The sequence below is a fragment of the Dermacentor variabilis genome, chromosome 9, assembly GCF_050947875.1.
Source record: "Dermacentor variabilis isolate Ectoservices chromosome 9, ASM5094787v1, whole genome shotgun sequence".
In the NCBI taxonomy this organism is placed as follows: domain Eukaryota; kingdom Metazoa; phylum Arthropoda; class Arachnida; order Ixodida; family Ixodidae; genus Dermacentor; species Dermacentor variabilis.
The window spans coordinates 101,195,617-101,214,867 of NC_134576.1; the positions used below are offsets into that span (position 1 = coordinate 101,195,617).

The 19,251-nt window shown below is 45.4% G+C and overlaps 1 protein-coding gene across 1 annotated transcript in view; it reads left to right on the forward strand.

The window, feature by feature from the left end:
- The window catches only part of LOC142558474 (lysosomal alpha-mannosidase-like), a 64,013-nt gene that overhangs the window by 20,479 nt on the left and 24,283 nt on the right, over positions 1–19,251 (forward strand). The window contains exons 12-17 of the mRNA XM_075670606.1: positions 3,704–3,932; positions 6,105–6,144; positions 6,253–6,322; positions 7,582–7,713; positions 9,501–9,635; positions 14,979–15,170. Of these exons, the coding sequence (XP_075526721.1) occupies positions 3,704–3,932; positions 6,105–6,144; positions 6,253–6,322; positions 7,582–7,713; positions 9,501–9,635; positions 14,979–15,170 (798 nt within the window). The remainder of the gene's footprint in view (positions 1–3,703; positions 3,933–6,104; positions 6,145–6,252; positions 6,323–7,581; positions 7,714–9,500; positions 9,636–14,978; positions 15,171–19,251) is intronic.

Genomic DNA, 19,251 nt, shown 5'->3' on the forward strand with positions numbered 1-19,251 from the left:
TTAGTGTTACCTCATTGCTGCATTTTACTGGCACTATATGTCAATTTTTATAAGTTGATGCAATTTTGTCGTGATATTCCCGCGTTCCCAATGATTCATGTAGATCTGAGGGTTTCCTTTATCCTTTGAAGAGAGAAAACGATGCTTACATTCGTGAATTTCCTAATATATTCTTTCTTTTTCCTTACGTGCAACTGCAAATGGACTCACTTATCCAATGCCTCGTACGCAGCCAGTGACGCATCTTTATATCTTAAATATATGTGACGACAAAGTTGAAGGATGGAGACGACGCAGAGCGAGGCCGAGTTAACCGACAAGCCGAAAAATCATGAAGCAAGACGAAAATCTTGGAATACCAGGGAAATGGACAAATATTAGGGTACTTATATTAACCTGCTAGTTGAGGAACGTGCAAATTGTCAACAATTATGTCGGATTACTCCATTAGCGTCTCTTTGATTGCCCGAATAGCAGGATTTGTACGTTAGCTTAAAAAAACAGATTTGTAGTATTTGGCGAGCTGATGAACATTACCAATGCTAGTATGTGTCATTCATAATTCCGCCATTAATCACTATTGCTCTCTTTCTGGCGTCTTTTATTTTGTAACGCTTCATTCAGTAGAGGGGGAGGGGGGGAAGAAACCTCACTCTTTTTAGGCATTACCGACTTACTCACTGAACGGTGTTTTCTTAAGTCGGGTTCGAAATAAACCAAAAGGTTGAGAGTTTACTTATTTAACACACCGTGGTTATTCGAAAACTGGGTAACGCTTTTCTGCTTTTTTTTTGTATATACTACTGAAAATGAGCTATCGACCTATATTTCTGAATAAAGCTGGCAACAGTGCCGCGTTAACGGAGTTCCGTGCGCAGCACGGAAGCGAACAGAAGCAGAAGCTCACGTGACTCGTGCATTTTCATTTCACTGAATAAATGTTTTACCCTCCTGCTCCTCTTCGTCGCACATGCCGTAAACTCAGTCTGAACTATTATCCAGACGAGCTTTACAAAAAAATTGTGCCTGTCCAACACACTCGACAGAATCGAGGACGAATGTGGTTGTGAATGCCGAGAACGCCTGGGAAACATCCGACTTCTCTGGCTGTTCCGACGACGATGCAGCTTGTGAGATTGACTAGCGAGGTTACATTGCCGTGCTTACGACAAAAATATGTGTGACGTGTTCAAAGTTCTTCGTTTTGCTAAAAAAGAAAAACAAAGAAGACTTTGATCGACCTGTATTCGAATTAACATTTTTGTTTTTTTTAATTTCTCCACAAGTTCAACACATAAGGATCGACCTATATTCGCATAAACACGTAATTCAGTTGTACGCCCGCGTGACCCGCCGGTGTGACTTAGTGGCTATAGCGTTGTGCTGCTAAGCACGAGGTCTCAGGTTAGATAGCCGGCCATGGGTTCGTGCGCTTCGATTTAGGCACACGGTGAGGAAACCCAAGTGGTCGAAATTAATCCGCAGCCACCCACTAGGGTTTGCCTGATAATCATATCGTGGTTTTTCGCATAAAACCCCCGGATTGAATTTTTTTTTTCATGATGGACTAAAACTGTCAGTAGTACAATTTCAAGATTAGAATTACTTCGTATGTTTTACCGCTGTCATAACGTTGCGTTGTGAACGTGCTCGTCGTGGTTTTCGTTGAAATACCAATATTGTTTTTTTTTTCTGTGGTGAACAGGCCAGCAAGCAACTGTCCGTTCTTGGACGCGGTGACACAAGTGCTCACGTAAGACACTTGGGTAAGCGGAGAATGCACGAGATAATAAATTGACACGTTCTATTGCATCGTTATCACGCGTCGACACATTGACACAAGCGTAGGCAGAATCGCTTCACTGACATTGAAAGCCGCTACACAGTTTCGTACCAAGATTTCTAAGGGAACCCTAACGCTAAGGGAAAATAATATCATTATAGTGGCAAGGCGAAATGTTGTGCTTCGTGTTTGCGAGGCATACCAATGTTCTGCTGTCTTCACTTTTCACCGATGATCGCGAGCCAAAGTAACTACTGGAGAACTATATAACTGTTAGGTGCCGGCACCATGAAGTTCACTATAGCACAAGCCGACCTCCATAAATGCTGCGACAATACCGAGAGTAAGGAAAAGCTAATATTAGAATCAGGGCTGGGTAAATATACCGTGCAATTGTATCATCATACGATACAAGATACTCAGGCAACAAATACTTGAGATACAGATACAAGATACTAAGACAATTATTGTATTCGATACGTTATTTTCCATTTGTATTTTAATATAGGTCGATACATTCGCACATTTCTTATTATAGATCTATATAATGTGGCAGCAAACGCGTATGCGAGAAATGTTTGCTTAGAAATTTCTTAGCTCCGACTAACCTTGTTTTATTTGAACAAAATCCCTGTTATGATCAAAATTTTTTTGTCTATCTTGCTCGAAGTATACTATTTTCATTCCGAAACTATGTATTGGGGTTGCGTTAGCTGCTCAACGTGAAAGCTCTTTATGCGCTGCGCTGTCGTTGCGATTGTTGCTTGTCGCTGTTGTAATTGATGGGAATCGCTGCTAAATACAAGAGCGTCAATAAGAAGCCTCTGCACGATGGCGCAAATACCGCTGTGGACTTTTACCTTATCCGTAAACTTATTACTGTTTCGACAATACCGGGTTAAGGACAGGTGCACAGCAGCAACAGCGCTGGTAGCAACATTTTTACGCGCAAGCTTAGCTGGCCAGCTCTTCAAATCGCCGAATATACGTTTGAAACCACGAAGAAAGCGAAGGAAGAAGGCACCTGGAGATAAAGAAAATCGCGCGCCGGGGAAAGTACGAAGTACTTTCCCTAGACGATTGTGTAGGTAAGGTTGAGCGAAGCAGGGATGGAGAAAAGAGGCGAAGCATCGCGGAGGAGGAAGGTAGGCGGAGGCAAACTGGGTTGACCTCCTCTGGAATTTGCTACAGGTTTTCCTTGCGATGCACACGTACTGGGTTCGCCTCGTGGTAGCATCGCCCTCGCGTGCCGTACCCTGGGTGTGCGAGTCAAAGTGTGCGACGGTGAGTCGACGATAGCGGCTCAATCTCGCGTGAGCAAGGGGAGGAAGCGCGCCGTATTCCTTCGCGCGCATGGCACCATGACACCGGGGACGGGGAGGAAGGAGGCCGTTGTACTTCGGCCGCGCGATCACGTGGGTTTTATCTTGAAAGCGATCTGCTTTGGGAGCACAGTCTAGGTGGGCCGATGACTCGCAGGTTTGCGTGGGCCGTGTCCTCACCGCTCAGTTTGCGTTGAAGCGATAGACAGCACGAAGGTCACTTCGCTCGCTGCTGCTGCCACGATTACTCCCGCCAGCGTTTTGACTGCGAGTGTCCGCGGTCGTCGAGTGTGGAGTGTTCATGTTTGCCTGTGCGCGCTGAGACCAGGCCAGGTAATTTAGATGGTAAGTGAATGTTTACAACGGGGCGTTCTACTCCGGCGGCTGCTGCGTATGGCGCGGCCGCGCGAGCCCTGTCTTGAATACAATATGCGATGCGAACAGTGTAGACGTCTTGACATTATCTTTGAGTAACGTTATAGATACATAAAATAATTTCAGTTAATCTGGAGGTAATTACGCTGGGCCCTATGTTAAGTTTTGACATGGCGACGCCTTTGCGGTTTCCACGTAAAATTTCGCCTGGCTTTTCCTGTAGAGTCAGTATTTTAACATTTACGCTTTTCTGCAAAAATCTGATGCGCCTACTAAGTCTGATGCGCCCACCGGAGCCAAGGGAAACAATGACCGAGTGATTCGCAGTAGCACACAGAGACGGCGCCACTGTGACCAGACAAGCACGCCAGAGTCTGGAGACATCCCATTTCGCGTGGGCCACGAGAGGGCCATCTGGGGACTTACGCTTCTCGGAATCTGCCTCTCCCTAGGTACGACAGTTCCATGAAGGAGACCGCACACTCTGCTCCGTTTGTTCGTAGACGAGCTGCGCTGCGCGACTGCGGGTAAAATCTGATGAATAAGCTCTCTTTCTCTCCGTTCATTCCCGCCATCACTATACCGCGCGAAATACTCTGGCCTGCCAGGACAGGATGTATTAGCTCGTGCGCGCAAAATGCTGTGCCTTCACCTACAACAACAAAAAAACATTTTTCTTAACATTACATTCTGAAACCTCGCCTGTCCGAACTTTGCTCCATTCAATATACATTTTCGTGACGTCCAACAGTCGTCGTTTCTGTGAAGTACCAGAAACAATTGAACATTGTTTTATCGGCAACAGGGACGCCATCTTATCTTGGGACGTGCTTCGACATACTCCTCACAAAGATTTTGATTTAGATCGCCCTTCTACGAGATATTTGGTGCCAACTAGTCGTGGCAATGTACCCTTTGGCACGTTTCTATACTCACTGGAAAGTATTGCCTGTGGAAAACACGCATGTTGGATCGAAATGCCAAACCCCCTGTATTTTCATCAGCCACTCGTTTTATTCAGATCATCGTCCAACTGACAGATCTATACGAACAAATCAAATTTCGTCCACATTGATATTCTGTATTGGTGAGATGCTTATCTATATCGCCATTTCAGTGTTTCTTGTGAAGACTGACCGCGACCTGAGCAGCGCGTTTCAAGGACGAACAAGAACACTACGTTGTTCTTTGCTTCGTCGCCCTGCAAGTAGGTGTTACTTCTTGCTTCGTTCATCTGCTTGTTTCCTGCAGGAGTAATTCGTGCCTGAAACAAGTACCATGAAGGAAAAAAAAATCGCCGGAGTCACGCACGAGTCACGACCAGACGGGAGGAACCACGTGTTAAGAGCAGCACGGGCGCGCTGACAGACGGTCGTCACACCAACAAATGCGCAAAGTGCGAAAATTCGTTGAGCAGGGAAGGGGAGCAGACGAACACGCACACAGGACCGACAAATATTGCGAAAAATTGCGAAAATATTGCTTCTCGAGCAGACAGCTGGATCACTTATAACGAATTATGGTACACAACGCAAGCGCTCAAAATCAGCGGCGACCATCCGAAGGGCGCAGAAGGGAAGCGAACCTTCGCTCCTGCAAGCGAACCTAAACGAGCGTAGGTGCACGACATGAGAGGTGAAACAAGCGCCGGTAATCCGCCCTTCGAACCATTACAGAGGAGGTAGGATAGAAAATTACTACCCCGTGACCCTCGGACCACTTTGGCATTGTCGTGTTGTGGTTTGGTTTCCTACGCGTTATAGCGTCCGGCTAGTTGAGAAGTCAACGCCTGCCAGAAGCCGCGGTTGGTTGAATGCGGCAAGTAACGCAACGCATCGCCTTTAGAACGCGTCGCATCCATGTAGATGGCGGTAATCGGAAAGGCGAATCACATCAATGCGCAAGGAGGGGTTTAGATCGAAATGTTTTAGCCGACTCACGCTGCACGAGCGTCTGCGTGTTGAATCCATGGAGATACAGAAAGTGAGACGGCTGCTGCCGCCGTCTACCTTCCCGCTCGCCGTCGAAACGCCCTCGCTCGCCAAAAACAGGTTCAGGCTTGCCTCGAACGTGGCTGGATTCACCATGCGTAAATACTGTCCCATAGCATTACTGTTACGCCCCAAGAAAGTCGCTGCGCAATACTGTTGCACTTACGCAAACGCAAGCTACACATGCAGAGTGAGCGTTGAGTTGCCTTAGACTCGCAGGGGCTCCCAAACTTTCTGGTCACTTCTTTTCTTTCCTCCTCACCGCTCACCTTATCCACAGACTCGCGACTATTGTTACGATGCATAAATCGGGCATACGAACTGTGGATGTGGCAGTTTTAATTGCTAAATTCAAACTCTGATGCAAACATCCACCGAACGGGAGACGGGGTCGCGTTGGTTTTGACTGGCTCGCGGAACCCTAAAATACCAATCGCGGCGCCCCTGCATTCCGCAGATCCTCAGTCTGAGAAACCCGTGCCGTACGACATTGCAGTCTGGTTTTTCTTCTTTTTTTTTTTTGTAGTGCTGCCGGAGCTCCCCTGGCATCCGCTACGCGTAACTGCATGCGCGGCAACTTCGCGACAACTTCGCGAAAGCAACCACGGTGACACTCTGTCATTGTTCTTGCAGGCGAGGCCGTCGCCACGCTGCTGCACCACGACGCAATCACGTGAGTCGCCAGCATGTAGGCTCCATTGTCGCTCGTGGGAGCGCCCTGACCTTCGAGCAACACTGTGTGCTCACGCCAGCCACATTCCCTGCACCGTTCCGACTCTAGGGGCACGTCTATGGATGAAGTCGCCAAGGATTACACCGCCATTTTATCCGATGGCATCAAGTCGTGCGAGGCAAGACGATTTCCTTGCTTGTTGCGTTAAGTAACAGCCACGTCGAGCTGCGTGCGTTCTATATTCAAAAAAAAAAAAATATGCGCGAACCCCTTAATAATGCTTTGCTTTTAAGTTAATTCTAGATCATCTGTTACTGTTGCCTTATTGTTCATTTATATGCAGCATGTAGCAAAGTTTCTAAACCGCCCTGTTACAGTTTCATTGATGCTTAATCATACATAACAAATGGCAAAGTATCTATAAGGGGCGCCTAACCCATACAGCCATACCTTTATACAGGATTTCTATCTCCCCCCCTAACATTCCTCGGATGCTGACTAAACGCTGAACTTTGAATTTACTTACGGCGCGGAGTGTTCCGCTCTCAGCGCTCCCATGTTGCGTAACGCGATATTAGCACAGTACCGATAGTACTATATATAGTACCACTGTAAATGTGTTGAGTTTGGTATCTGAAAGACGCAGGTACGCGTTTCGTGCGGTTATTTCACAGCGTGAAATATACGCGCGGATTCCGCGTAATGCGACGCCAAAAATACGCCGCCAAGAGAGAGAAAGAGAGTAATATACGAAGGCAGGGATGTTAATCAGTCAATAGTCTGGTTGGCTATCCTACGCTGGGGGAAGGGAGAAGGGGAAGCGAGAGAAGGGTAAGCGAAGGTGTAGATACGTGCAGGACAGCGCTTGAAATCTATAAAAGGTTTCATAGTATATATATATATATATATATATATATATATATATATATATATATATATATATATATATACTATGAAACCTTTTATAGGCCTGAACAATCTACATCCATTGCAGTTACGAAAAACAGGAACACACACAGCGCCTGCCGACCAGATAAAGCGGATTCCATTTTCCTTGTGTACAAAGCATAGCTGGCTATTCACGGGAGAATAACGCTTCCAGATATTTTATACGTTGTTTTATATCTATACTGTGGCATCTTGAACACCTTGAGCATATGCTGCGCATGTGTTAGTTGATGACGTTTTTCTTTTGCATTTGTGCTTCTTAATCCTGTGATTTGCTACGTACTTCTTTTTTGCACTGATGTGAGACGAAGGAGCCGTCACTGCATTCTGGTCCCAACAGCCCCTTATAAAGTCATGTCCATTAAAAAAAAAATAGGGAAAGAACAAGTCCGTAGCGTTCCGTACTATTTTCGAACAAATTCGAGCGCCGAGTGAGGTTATTGACCACGTAGACGTAACGTGCAATTTTCCACACGCGTCCTCCTGCAGCGATTGGTTAGCACAGCCTTGGTGTCACTGCTGGATCCGGGAATTCTAAGGACCGAGGAACTCGCCAAGCGGTTGGGGTACTGCCACCTTCTCAACCAAAGTGACTGTCAGCACACCGCAGCTGATCCCAAGGTAAGCGACGCCGACGTTTAGCGGCTCTTGCCCCGCAAGTAGTGCTTCCGCCCCCCTCCCTTTTTTTTTCAGGTCAAGCTTACATTTAGAACTCAAAACGATTCTGCGGTGAAATTCCATTATTAGACTTGCCGGAAAATATGAACAGAAGCTAATTGAGCGCATTTCTGGTCGGTCTCAAGTCGGCAAGTATCTGCAGTCACTTACAGACTTCGGCCTATATTTACAAGAACCTCTTACGTTATATTTGTTCTTCAGAGAAATTTTAGCCAATCCTGATGCAGGACATATTATTAGCATAGGCGGTTGGCCAATCACAACGAGCCCTTACTAAAGCACGGCATGGCGAATAAAGCTTGTGGTGTGTACCTTCAAGTGTGCGTGGCAACCATTGCTATCTGTGCCTGTTACGACAGTGCATCCTAGTACAACGTCTAACACGGTTGGCACATTTCTGTTCATGAAAAGCAAAGACGCAGACACTTTACAATCACATAATATTTTTCGATCGTCAAGTACTTGTCAATGTCTGCAGAAATCAGAGCACGTCATTGTGCTACCGTATAATTATTACGCGACAAGAAATCGAACGTAAGATTCGAGATCAGGAGAAATACGATCTCTTTATATCCCTCTATTTCCCTTCCCCAGTGTAGGTCAGCAAACCTGACGGGCCTCTAGCTAACCCACCTGCCCTGCCTTTCTTTTCTCTATCTCCCACAGTAACTAACAATAATAGTTGAAAACTTATTCGATTGGTGAATCAAGAGCCAAATTCTTTTCATTCATAAGAGCCAGTTCTAGTTGACTGGCCACCTTCCGTAATGTGTGAATAATCGCCATTTGCTGACGCCTGCTGCTTATAAGAATAGTTCTAACGCGTTAAATTATTCTGGAAATACAAGCCCAGGAATCTCAAAATCTAACCTAAACTCCTCAAACGTTATGAGGCTGGGAAACACTTATAGATCTGTAACGATTCAAAGAAGGAACTCTGAAAAATATATCAGTAAACTAATGTTGTAGGCGAGATTTTGTCGCCTGTAATTAGGTGCGTCTTTATAGGTATTGTTCAGTCATAGATATTGTTGCGGATTATGGCAAAAGGCCGACACATATTTTCTCACTGGCAGCATACGCCCGTGATACCGAAGAAATTAATCATTTTTCTTCTTTTTTTCAATGAAAGTGTTTACGAAAATGCAAAGAATTATTCTCTCCAGAAAAAATATATCAGTAAATGGGAGACTCAGTTGCTGGTATGGCGTCACCCACACATCGGGCGCGGAAATCGAGCGTTCGCCGTTTTCTCCGCTTGCAAAACAAAGAGTGCACTGCCGATTTGGTGAGCCGTGATTCTTTCGCAAGTTAAGCTAAGAGTAGCTAGCTCGGCTGCGTTACCGAGAAAGTAGAATATCATTTTAGTCAAATGGAGAAACGTTTAAACGTACTCGGTGGTTAGCTTTAGCATAGCTTGACCGGCAGCCAATGGGCTAATTTCTAGACCAGCACCGACTGCGTATGGATCAGCCGCATTCGCACAAGCAGCACAGCTCGGCATACCAGCTCACGAGTACACTGGCTCTTACTCCTCGCTCCCTAGTTTGAGCTTCAGCGTGTACCGGTAAATTTGGAAGGACGTGAGCATGAACGCGAGGATAAAAGTGTGGGCATAAATGGGTACCGGTAACTATCTTTCGAGAGGAGAAGCCTAGTAAAACACCACGCACAGTTTTTGAACCACTGTGTACAGTATAACAGACTTCTGACGAAGTTGCTGCCCTCAGGCCCCCCAGTTCGGCGTCGTCATCTACAACCCGGCCAGTGTTCGGGCCTCGCCGTACGTACGCCTGCCCGTGTCCACCGACAGTTCAGTCCTCCTGAGCGTCACCGGTCCAGGAGGCACCAAGGTCGAGTCACAGGTAACGTAGTCGGTTCCAGTTCGGTGGAGCGACCATAAGAGGGGCATTTCCGGTGCGTTCCAATACTCGCCGTAGACTGCTAAGTAGGCAGCTAAGCGATCATCCGCCGCCTTAGTTATAGCTTGACTTCTAAGAAAGCCAGCAAAAAAAGGACAACTTCGTGAAGCCAGCATCGAAGTCAAACACGATACGGGCTGCTTTTCTGTCCAGACAAGACGGTGGCTGAGAAAAGTGCTTGAAAAATAGAGAAGGACTCTTGCGCAGAAGAAAACATTGTCACGCTTTTTTATGAGGTAAGTAAGCTACGTAGCGTTTCTTTTTATAGGTTCACACATGCAAAGGGTTAACATACAACGATAATATGTGCATGGTTATACTGCGCTCAGTTTTACAAACACGATACTAAGGAAGGACAGGACGTGGACGGACGAAGCGCTTCGTCCGTCCACGTCCTGTCCTTCCTTAGTATCGTGTTTGTAAAACTGAGCGCAGTATAACCATGAACGTTCACCAACTAGCCCCCTTCATTGCTTTACTAGATAATATGTGCTTTGTTTTTCAGCCTTTTTCTCGTAGATGCGAGGTGGTGTCAAGTCGCAGAGATGTCTTCTACATCCATCGCATTACTAGGGCTCCAAGCTGTCTTCCTAGCTATCAATGTAAACTGCTTCCAATGCTGTCGAAATATAAAACGCACCCTCTGAAAATCACGAATTCACATTGTGTAGTCATGACACAATGCTTTCATTCTTTTAACTCGGTTACTGTGCAGAGCCGTTACTATATGTGTATGTAAATTTTGTAAGCGTACTGCTTAACCTCCCTGTCTTTCCCCTATAAGCTTTCTCTCTCTTTCTCTCTTGTAAGCATAGTAGGGGCGTTCGAACAGTGACGTGTCCGATTGAGATACGAATATTTTTTTTTTATTTTCATTTCTACCCTGTACACTAGACGCTCACGCCAGGAACTTTACAGGAATACCGATTCAAAACTGACTGCTTTAGGTGATTAAAAAATGGAATAGTCTCACAACACGTGTAACTATTCCTGCAACAATTTAGATCATTTCGTTTCATTACTCGAAAGCTACTTACATGTTTTACAGAGATGAACTGTAATTCTCTAATTGGTCGCGTGTACTCGTATATAACATGCTCATCAAATCCTGTATTACTTTTACATATGTATTTAACTAGCGATGATGCTGGAAGGGTCTTGCAATACATGTAACAGGAAAAAGTGGCAGGAGAAGTGTCGATTTAATCAAATATAGAGAAGATGTAATGCTTTAAAAACTTGCGGTTCTTCATATGCAATGACTCATGACTCCAAGTGCACAGCCAGATCTGGTGCGCTAATATGAACTAACCCATAAGAAGGGAGACATTTCAAAAAATGAGGAATTATTGGCCTGTTAGCTGGCTTTCGGTATTGTATAAAATATTCACTAGCAGACTTCATGTGCTAGCACAGGAGATCACGCTCTCTCTATGGTGCACACAAAACAGCCAGACCAACCGGAGCAACCGTCAATACCACCTGCCCTCTTTGATGCATCTCTGTATGCCGACTGGACTCCGCCGAAGAGCGGCCACTCTGCTTTATCGCTTATAGCTAGGAGTGGCTTTCACGAAATCTTACTCATTTCGCATTAGAATGGCCGACAACGTTCTCTGCAATGCCTGTCTTTGCGAGGAGACGCTAGAACACATTCTGTGCAACCTGTCCTGAGAAAAATGTTCAGCGACAGTCCCTGGCATCCGTTCTAGCGCACCATGACACTAGACCATTGTCACTCGAAACGGTTTTCAAATGTCGCCGATAGAAGACATCGCAGCTGAAGGCGACGAAGGGACTATTTCGGTTTTCGAAAGAGATGGGATTGGACAAGCGGCTGTGACAGTGATATCACATACCACGCAAGAGTGATGGACTCTAATTGACGATGTGTGTGCTGTGCTATGTGCTCTCTCTCTCTCTCTCTCTCCCTTCCCCATCTTTCATTCCCCCCCATCCCGCTCCCATGTGTAGCGTAGCAAACCTGTTGACCTAAACTGGTTAACCTCCCTGCCTTTCCTTCTCCACTCTTTCCTTCCTTCCGTCACTAAGATAATATCCGATACAATTAAGGAAAAACTTGACTTCAATCAGCCAAGAGAACAAGTTGACTTCAAGAAGGGATTTTCTACAATGCACCACGTGTCACGTCATCCATCAGGTAAATGAGAAATATGCGGAATAGTATCAACCTCGCTAATGGCTTCCCTCGATTATGAGGAAGCACTGGATTCAGTAGAGATACCAGCAGTCATGGAGTCCTTGCGTAATCAAGGAGTACAGTATGCATACGTGAATACCCTGGGAAACATCTAAAAAGATTCCACAGCCACCTTAATTTTCCCCAAGCAAAGTGGGAAAATAGCTATCGAGAAAGGGTTCAGGCAAGGCTGTTCACGATATGCTTACAAGAACTTTTCAAGTTATTAGACTGGGAGAGATTAGGAGTGGGGTTTTTCAGATGACGTTGTGCCCTGTTCAGTCACACAGGGGATTCATTGCAACAAATGACTGAGGACCTTAACCGTGAATGTGTAAGAGTATCACAGCCCAGCACGCGACCTCTACATCCCAGCACCTGCATTTCTGCTGCATAGCAAAGCAAGCAACGCGCCATGTGCGCAAATTACGCATCTCGGCCCGTGGCGGCGGCGGCCGGTATGCGCGGAGGCGAGCGCCATCTGTTGGTGTGGCAAGAAACCCTGCGGCAAGCGCGGAAGAAATACCATCACAGCGCCCGGAAAGACTGGAGAAGAGGCAAAGAAAGCCTCGCTTTTAAAGAATAAAAACGGGTTGGAATGCACGTGGCGGGCATCACCAAATCCTGACTGTGGGCTAAACACTACCGCTGAAAAGAAAAGCGCACAATCAGTGCATTCAACAAGTGTTAACATATAACAGAAACAGAAACTTGGAGGTTAACAATGAAGTTCGAGAACGAGTTAAGGACTGCGCAAGGAGCGGTGCAACGAGAAGTGTTAAGAGTAACGTTAAGAGACAGGAAGAAAGCGGTGTGGATCAGAAAGCAAACGGGGATAGCCGGAGTTCCAGTGGACGTTGACAGAAAAAAAAAAAACACGGAAGTGTGCAGGCCACGTATTGCAACCGGCGGACCATTAGAGTTACAGAATAGGTGCCAAGGAAGGAGAAGCGCAGTAAAGGACCGCAGAATATTGGGGGGGGGGGGGGGGGGGGGGGGTGATGAAATTAGCAAATTTGCAGGCACGAGGTGGAATCAGCAAGCGCAAGACAAGAGAAGTTGGAGATCGCTGGGAGGGGCCTTTGTCCTGCTGTGGACGTAAAATTAGGCTGGTGAAGATATATTACTACTGCCTCTACCATATAGATGTCGCTTCGTATAAAGCTCAAATAATAGAATAATAAACGTATTCCTTACTTAAACACTCGCAATTTCTTGTAAGGTGTCTGTTGTTTGTGTTAGTGCTACGTATTAAGTTATAATTAAGCTGTATACGACTTATTTTTGTACGTATACTCCCATTTCTTTCACTATATGATTATTATGTATGTTCCCTTGCTGTTAAACTCCTCGTTGGGATTGGCAGTACATTTGAAATAAATAAATAAGCAAATTTCTATACCCAGCGAAATATAAAGTTTCTGTTGACTCCGCCTGGCAAAAAAAAAAGAAAACCAATTTTAGTGACATTATTTGATACATGCATATGATGCCGTTCACAAGCAGAAATCCGGTTAACTGAGGAGCTAACAAACGAGAAATAAGATTTCCCTTACCTGGCGCGCCACAACGATGCAATGAAAATAGGGACCATCCCGTCACCTGAAGCCGGGTTGTGCTCGTATAAAGAGTGAAGCGTACCTCTATATAGCACCGCACTTTGTTTTAAATAAACGCAATGGCAAGACTGATCAAATAGTAAGATTCTGTGCCTAAATCGAGGCAATAAATTTGTGTTAAGCAGACTAAAAGTGAGATATTTACAAGCAATGGCGTGAAATTACTGTGCGGAACCGTCCCGGTACCTTCTCTCGGGAAACTGTATACCGCTGCGCAACCACTGCGGCTGCATGCGGAATTCATGACGACGCACCAGAATTGCTGGGAACACTCCTCATTTGCATCACTATTTCAGCCTTTAGACTACAACTGTTTTGTGCTTTATAGTATGTTCGAACGGAACTAATATTCGTCAAATTCGAACAGCGATTTCCCGAACCAAATGCGAATTGAGTAGCAAGGGCTGTTTGATTAGCATTCAAATGGACGAATGTGGACTTACCCCTAGAGCGGGTTTATATACATCTATATAGCTTAAATCATGTATACTCTTCGGCTACCTGGAATTCCTGAAATATTTGCCAGTTATGGAAAGCAAATGCTGCGAGTTAACATTGAGCACACTTCTGTAATGAGCTTAACAGCAGTGATGACGTAGACTTTGCTTTTATTTCTTTAATGAAGCCTGTACATGTGACACACTTGTACAAGAATCTATTAAAGGTTCTAAGGGACTACTTTATCTCCACCCATTTTCACACTTAAGGAATTGTGCTTTGTACACATAGTTAGGTAACAGATGGGCACAGTTCCGTAATTTTCTATACTTGCGTGTGCGCACGCTGTTCGTATTCTGTATATCTGCTTTCATGAATATTCCGATAAAGCAGTACGTCTACCCTCTCTCTCTCTCTCTCTCTCTCTCTCTCTCTCTCTCTCTCTCTCTCTGACTTTCTTTTTTGGAGATGCTGCCCCAAGCTGTCAGTTATGGGGGCGGCCACCTCTTTAGGTTGCGTAGTTTAGCAGCTTTTATACACTTGCTCCTTCCTTTCTGATAAAATAAAGAAAACTTTGATTTGATTTTAACGAGTTCGCCTCACCAGACGCGTTCGTCTCACTTCATCGAATATCGCTACCGCTTCTTTTCCGGAGTGCAGCAGCTTTTGACTGCAATTTGACTGTTTCTTTCCCAATTGTCGCTTTCGATGAATGGTCTGCGCTGGGTTGTGCTGCTTGTGCTCTTTGATCTTTTCCGCTTTGTTTGACATGTATATCCTTCACGTGCAATAAAATCCTCAGTTATTGCAGCGCCATACTCTCCGCAGCCTTCTGTCACCTTTTGTGTTCCGTTTGAGCTACACTGTGAAAACTGCTTTCACAGAAGGAATGTACTGGAGCAATATAAACTCGCACATATCAACTTTCTGATTTCGTCCTCACGCAATCCAATTAGCCTTTTCTCTCTTTCTTTCTTTTTTTTTTGCCTCGTGAATTTGGCTCGTCGTAGTCACCAAGCTTCGCCGCAGGTCGTGCCGTTGGCACCCCACCGCCACAAGATCCCGGAACGCCAAGGCACCGCCGAGTCCTCGTTGGTGTTCCAGGCTAACGTAGAACCTCTGGGGGCAACCATCTACCACGTGAGGAGCGGAAGGGCCGCGGCAGAGAAGCTCAGAAACTTTCTCGAAATCCACGAGCAGGACAACTACATCGAGAACGAGGTATGCCGGAGGTGTCTCCCTCTCTATCTCCACTGCGCAGTGCGGTAATCAATCTATTAGCAACTTGTCGTTTATTTCACGAAACGGGCAAACGAGCGGCAGATGAAAGCTGCCATTTGGCAGCTTGACGAGCCAGCAGAGCTCATATGCTTCACAGAATGCAGATTATAACTTGAAAAAGAAGTACGAGAATCCCTAATACAATAACGCAGTAGTGAAAATTGTTTTAGTAATGACGCTTTATTCAATAATACTAAATTAAAGGACAGCATGTTTGCGCCTTTATTGGTGCCCGCAACTCCGCTTCGAAGGGTAAGCAAAACTTAAAGCATATATATATATATATATACATATATATATATATATATATATATATATATATTGAAAATTGAAAGATTCGTAATAATTCGAAAGACATGGTAACATGAGCACAAACGTCGTATTAATTTCTGACTTGAAACACGTGGTTCGTGCTTACCACGTTCGGCCTTATTCCCATCTTATAACCATGCCCTTTCGTTTCCAACAAGAAAACTGTTGACAAGAACCTTAAATGTTTCGGTAATTTGGAGTTTAAATCATACGCTCGATCGATAGTGGTGAAACTGGTGGATCTCAATGGCATGAGCACTGCGAATATAATCACCGATGTTCTGGAGATCCGCGTTGGAGCTCGATGCTGTGGAAAAGCTTGTTGCTGTTGCTATTGATGTTGTTGCTGTTGTTGCTGCTGTAGTAGTTGTTGTTCTTTGAAGCGCAGAAAAATGGGCTGATAGTCCCTAGTTATTTGAAGTTCCCCAAAACCTTATCAGGCAAGATAAACTAAGTAAAAATAAAAAAATATCCACACGCATTAGACACGCGAACATGACTTAGAAGCACACGAGCAGCGCCACTATACGGGTATTAGCATCGGCAATATAGTCTAGTACCTGGGACAGTCAATCCATCCCACAAGAATTGAGGAGTCCACACAAGCCGCTTCGTGTAGACACATATACCATGTGTCCCAGCTAATTAACTCTAGCCAAGCTGCATGTTTCGGTAGCATCTTTCTACCGAGCATCTAAAGACTGGAATGGCCTTCCTCATCAAATCGCTGCCATCACCTGCTCTTCACAATTTGTTCAATACGTAACAACTTTTTTATTTACAGAATTGAATGCATTATAAAACTTGTTTGTGTACGTTGTATTCCCCCCCTTATGTAATACCCCTACTACGGGGTCTTTAAGGAAATAAAATGAAATGAAATGATATGAAAAACTGGGGAAGAAACTCCCCACTGGGGTATCGTCATACAGTATGTAGCATCCGCGTAAACCCCTTAAGCATGAAGCTTACATCTCTACCCTTAAAACCTAGACTGCCGTATTTTGATAAATAAGCAACTCCAAAGTACACCTCGCGCACTGTGACGGTCTCCCCAGTAAAGTCGTTTTTAACACCAGTCTTGTGGTTGGTAAATGTAAGTGCTGTTGCTGCGCTTTTTTTTTTCCTCGCATAATTTGCCCACCGATGTGCTCACCTGCGCTCCAACGCGTCCTCTTCAGAAGCTTCTCCCTGTTGTTGGAGACGCAATTCTCTCTTTGTTTGCCCGCGCAATATCTCGCCTGCGTTCTAACTGCACTTACATTTGGGTTTCGCATACGTCTCTGTGCCGCATTCTGATAGCTTCGTTCCTCGTCACTGAGCAGTTTCTTAGGGCGCGGCGTAGCCACAGAATGAGAATAGTGGTTAGTACACAGTTCTGCGTGATATTCGGGCTTGTGGCTCGAGACATTCTTGTAGCTTTGTTTATTAAGGCGAAGGCCTTAAGTGACTCATACCCCCGATGGTTTTGAAATAAATGCGTCGTTTGGTACAAAGGTATAAAAACTATCATCGTCAGCAATGGCTCATACCGCCCCAATCAAGCAAAAAGTGCAATGGCTGATACCCCCGTAAGGCTGAGGCTACAAGCGCTCAGCAAAGTGAAGCGAACAGTGAATACATTCATCGAAACCACCCATCCAACACACAGAACAGCGCATACGTTTCAATCCCCTGCTGAGAGGACGCAACGTAAAGTCCAAGAGAAACGTTGTTGGCGCGAGTCTGATCACGCTGTGCGAGCGCGGGAGGCCATGGCTAAAGCGTCTAGAAAACGAGCCGAAGAAGCCGAACTGCGAGGAGCAGGCTGTCGCCTTCACGTGTTACAGGAGTGTAGCATGCTGCCGAATTTTTACGCATTATGTGCCTTCAAGTTCCTAAATTTCAAAGCAATCTATACTTGTATAAACGCAGAAGACCCTATGGACACGCATAGACGCTCATAATTGCCGTGGTTCAGCCTGTCGAGGTGGTCAGGTAGAAACGCGCTCGCTTGCCCGCGAGGAATTCATAAGGTCGTCCTCTGCCGTTTGTCGATGCATGGGTAATGGTTTCAGTATCAGGCTTCAGTACTAGACGTCCTGTGTTCGAATCCTGCCGTCGGACAATCTTAATGGCGCTGATTTCATTATTTATAACGCAGTACTTAGTTTAAAATGATGAGTTTACAAACTCATATGAAGGATGAAGTTTGGGCAACTCTATGTACTAACCATGATTCCCATGCTAATTCAGGCACCCCGCTTGCAGTTGCCGTAGACATTAGCGCCAGAGTTCCCTCTATAGTAATTATTGAATGGAGTCATATGGTTTGGACCATGGTTTGGACCAAGGTTTGGACTTTGGGTTTTACTTTGGGTTTATGTGTGGGGGCACCTGGCGGCTTCCTGACAAAATATCGCGTCGGAGGCTCGTGAGTACACTAATAGGCGGCGAAAAGCGTTCAGAGGTTTGTGTACTCACAGGAATTCGTCTATACGAATCCAGACGGCACTACGGGTTTTTTGGGACATGAAACGGAAGGAAAAACGGAAGGGAGCAGAAAATACTCAATTCAGAGCATTTAACCAAAGAATGCTACGCATTAAAGAACAATAGTCAAACCCCACGGTGGAACATATAATGATAAGAACTAGGTTGTCCGTTTGTCAGACCTCTGACAACCTAACACCGTAAATATGAAACTTTTATCTTGCGCTTTTTTCTTAATCTTTTGTTTTCCTTGAACAGCTTGCCTAACTTTCGCTGTGACACCCTGTATACGAAAGTATCCGACATTTGGCCGAAGAAAAAAAACCGGCATAACTGGGAGCGTCGGAAACCTAATCACCCTTAAAGTAGTCTATTGGGACTCCACACACTTCTCCCAGCGGTGCTACCATGGTTGGAAGCATTCCGAGAAGGCCTCTTTCGGAATGGAGTTCAGCTCAGCTGTCGCTGCAGCCATAATGTCCTCTCTTGTCTGAAATAGCGCTCCTTTTAATGGTCTCTTGATTTTGGGAAACAGCGAGAAGTTGCAGGGGGCCATATCAGGGGAATATGGAGCCTGTTGAACTACAGGAGTCTGATTCTTCGCCAAAAAATGTCTGAGTCAAGTGCGAGGAATGTGAAGGAGCATTGTCGTGATGGATGCACCAATTTCCTGTTGACCATAACTCTGGTCTCCTGCGCCGCACAACATCACGTAGGCGACGGAAGACAGCCCTGAAGTACTCTTTGGTGACTGTTTGACCCTGTGGTGCGTAAGGTCCCTCTATAATATTTAAGGTAGCGACATCTGCCGCGCGCGCCACCTAGAAAGTTCCTGTAGCAGACGGCGCCCACGCTAAACCGCAGCGCCGCGGCATTCGTGAGGTGAAAAAATAACTGCATACGCGCGGAAATAAAACCTACTGGTGCCTGACTGTGGCGAAAAACGAAAGAAGGACCCGAACTGCTTAATTTAGTGCTTTAATTTCAAATGAGCGCTCCAAGAAAATAGCTCAAGAGGGCGTAATGAGGGCTTGATCGCCTCGATTCCGCATGTTTACATTTCGTTCGTTCTCGCTCAATAACCGTGCGAGCCTTGGTGATTGCTTGCGCTTAATCCCGTATGCTCTGTGAAATCTTTTACATGTAAGTGTGCTGCGTACACATAGCGGTTGCATTGAACGAAGAAGTCGTATAAAAATGAAGGCTGACAGTCGCTTGGACCAAAAACTTTCGACAT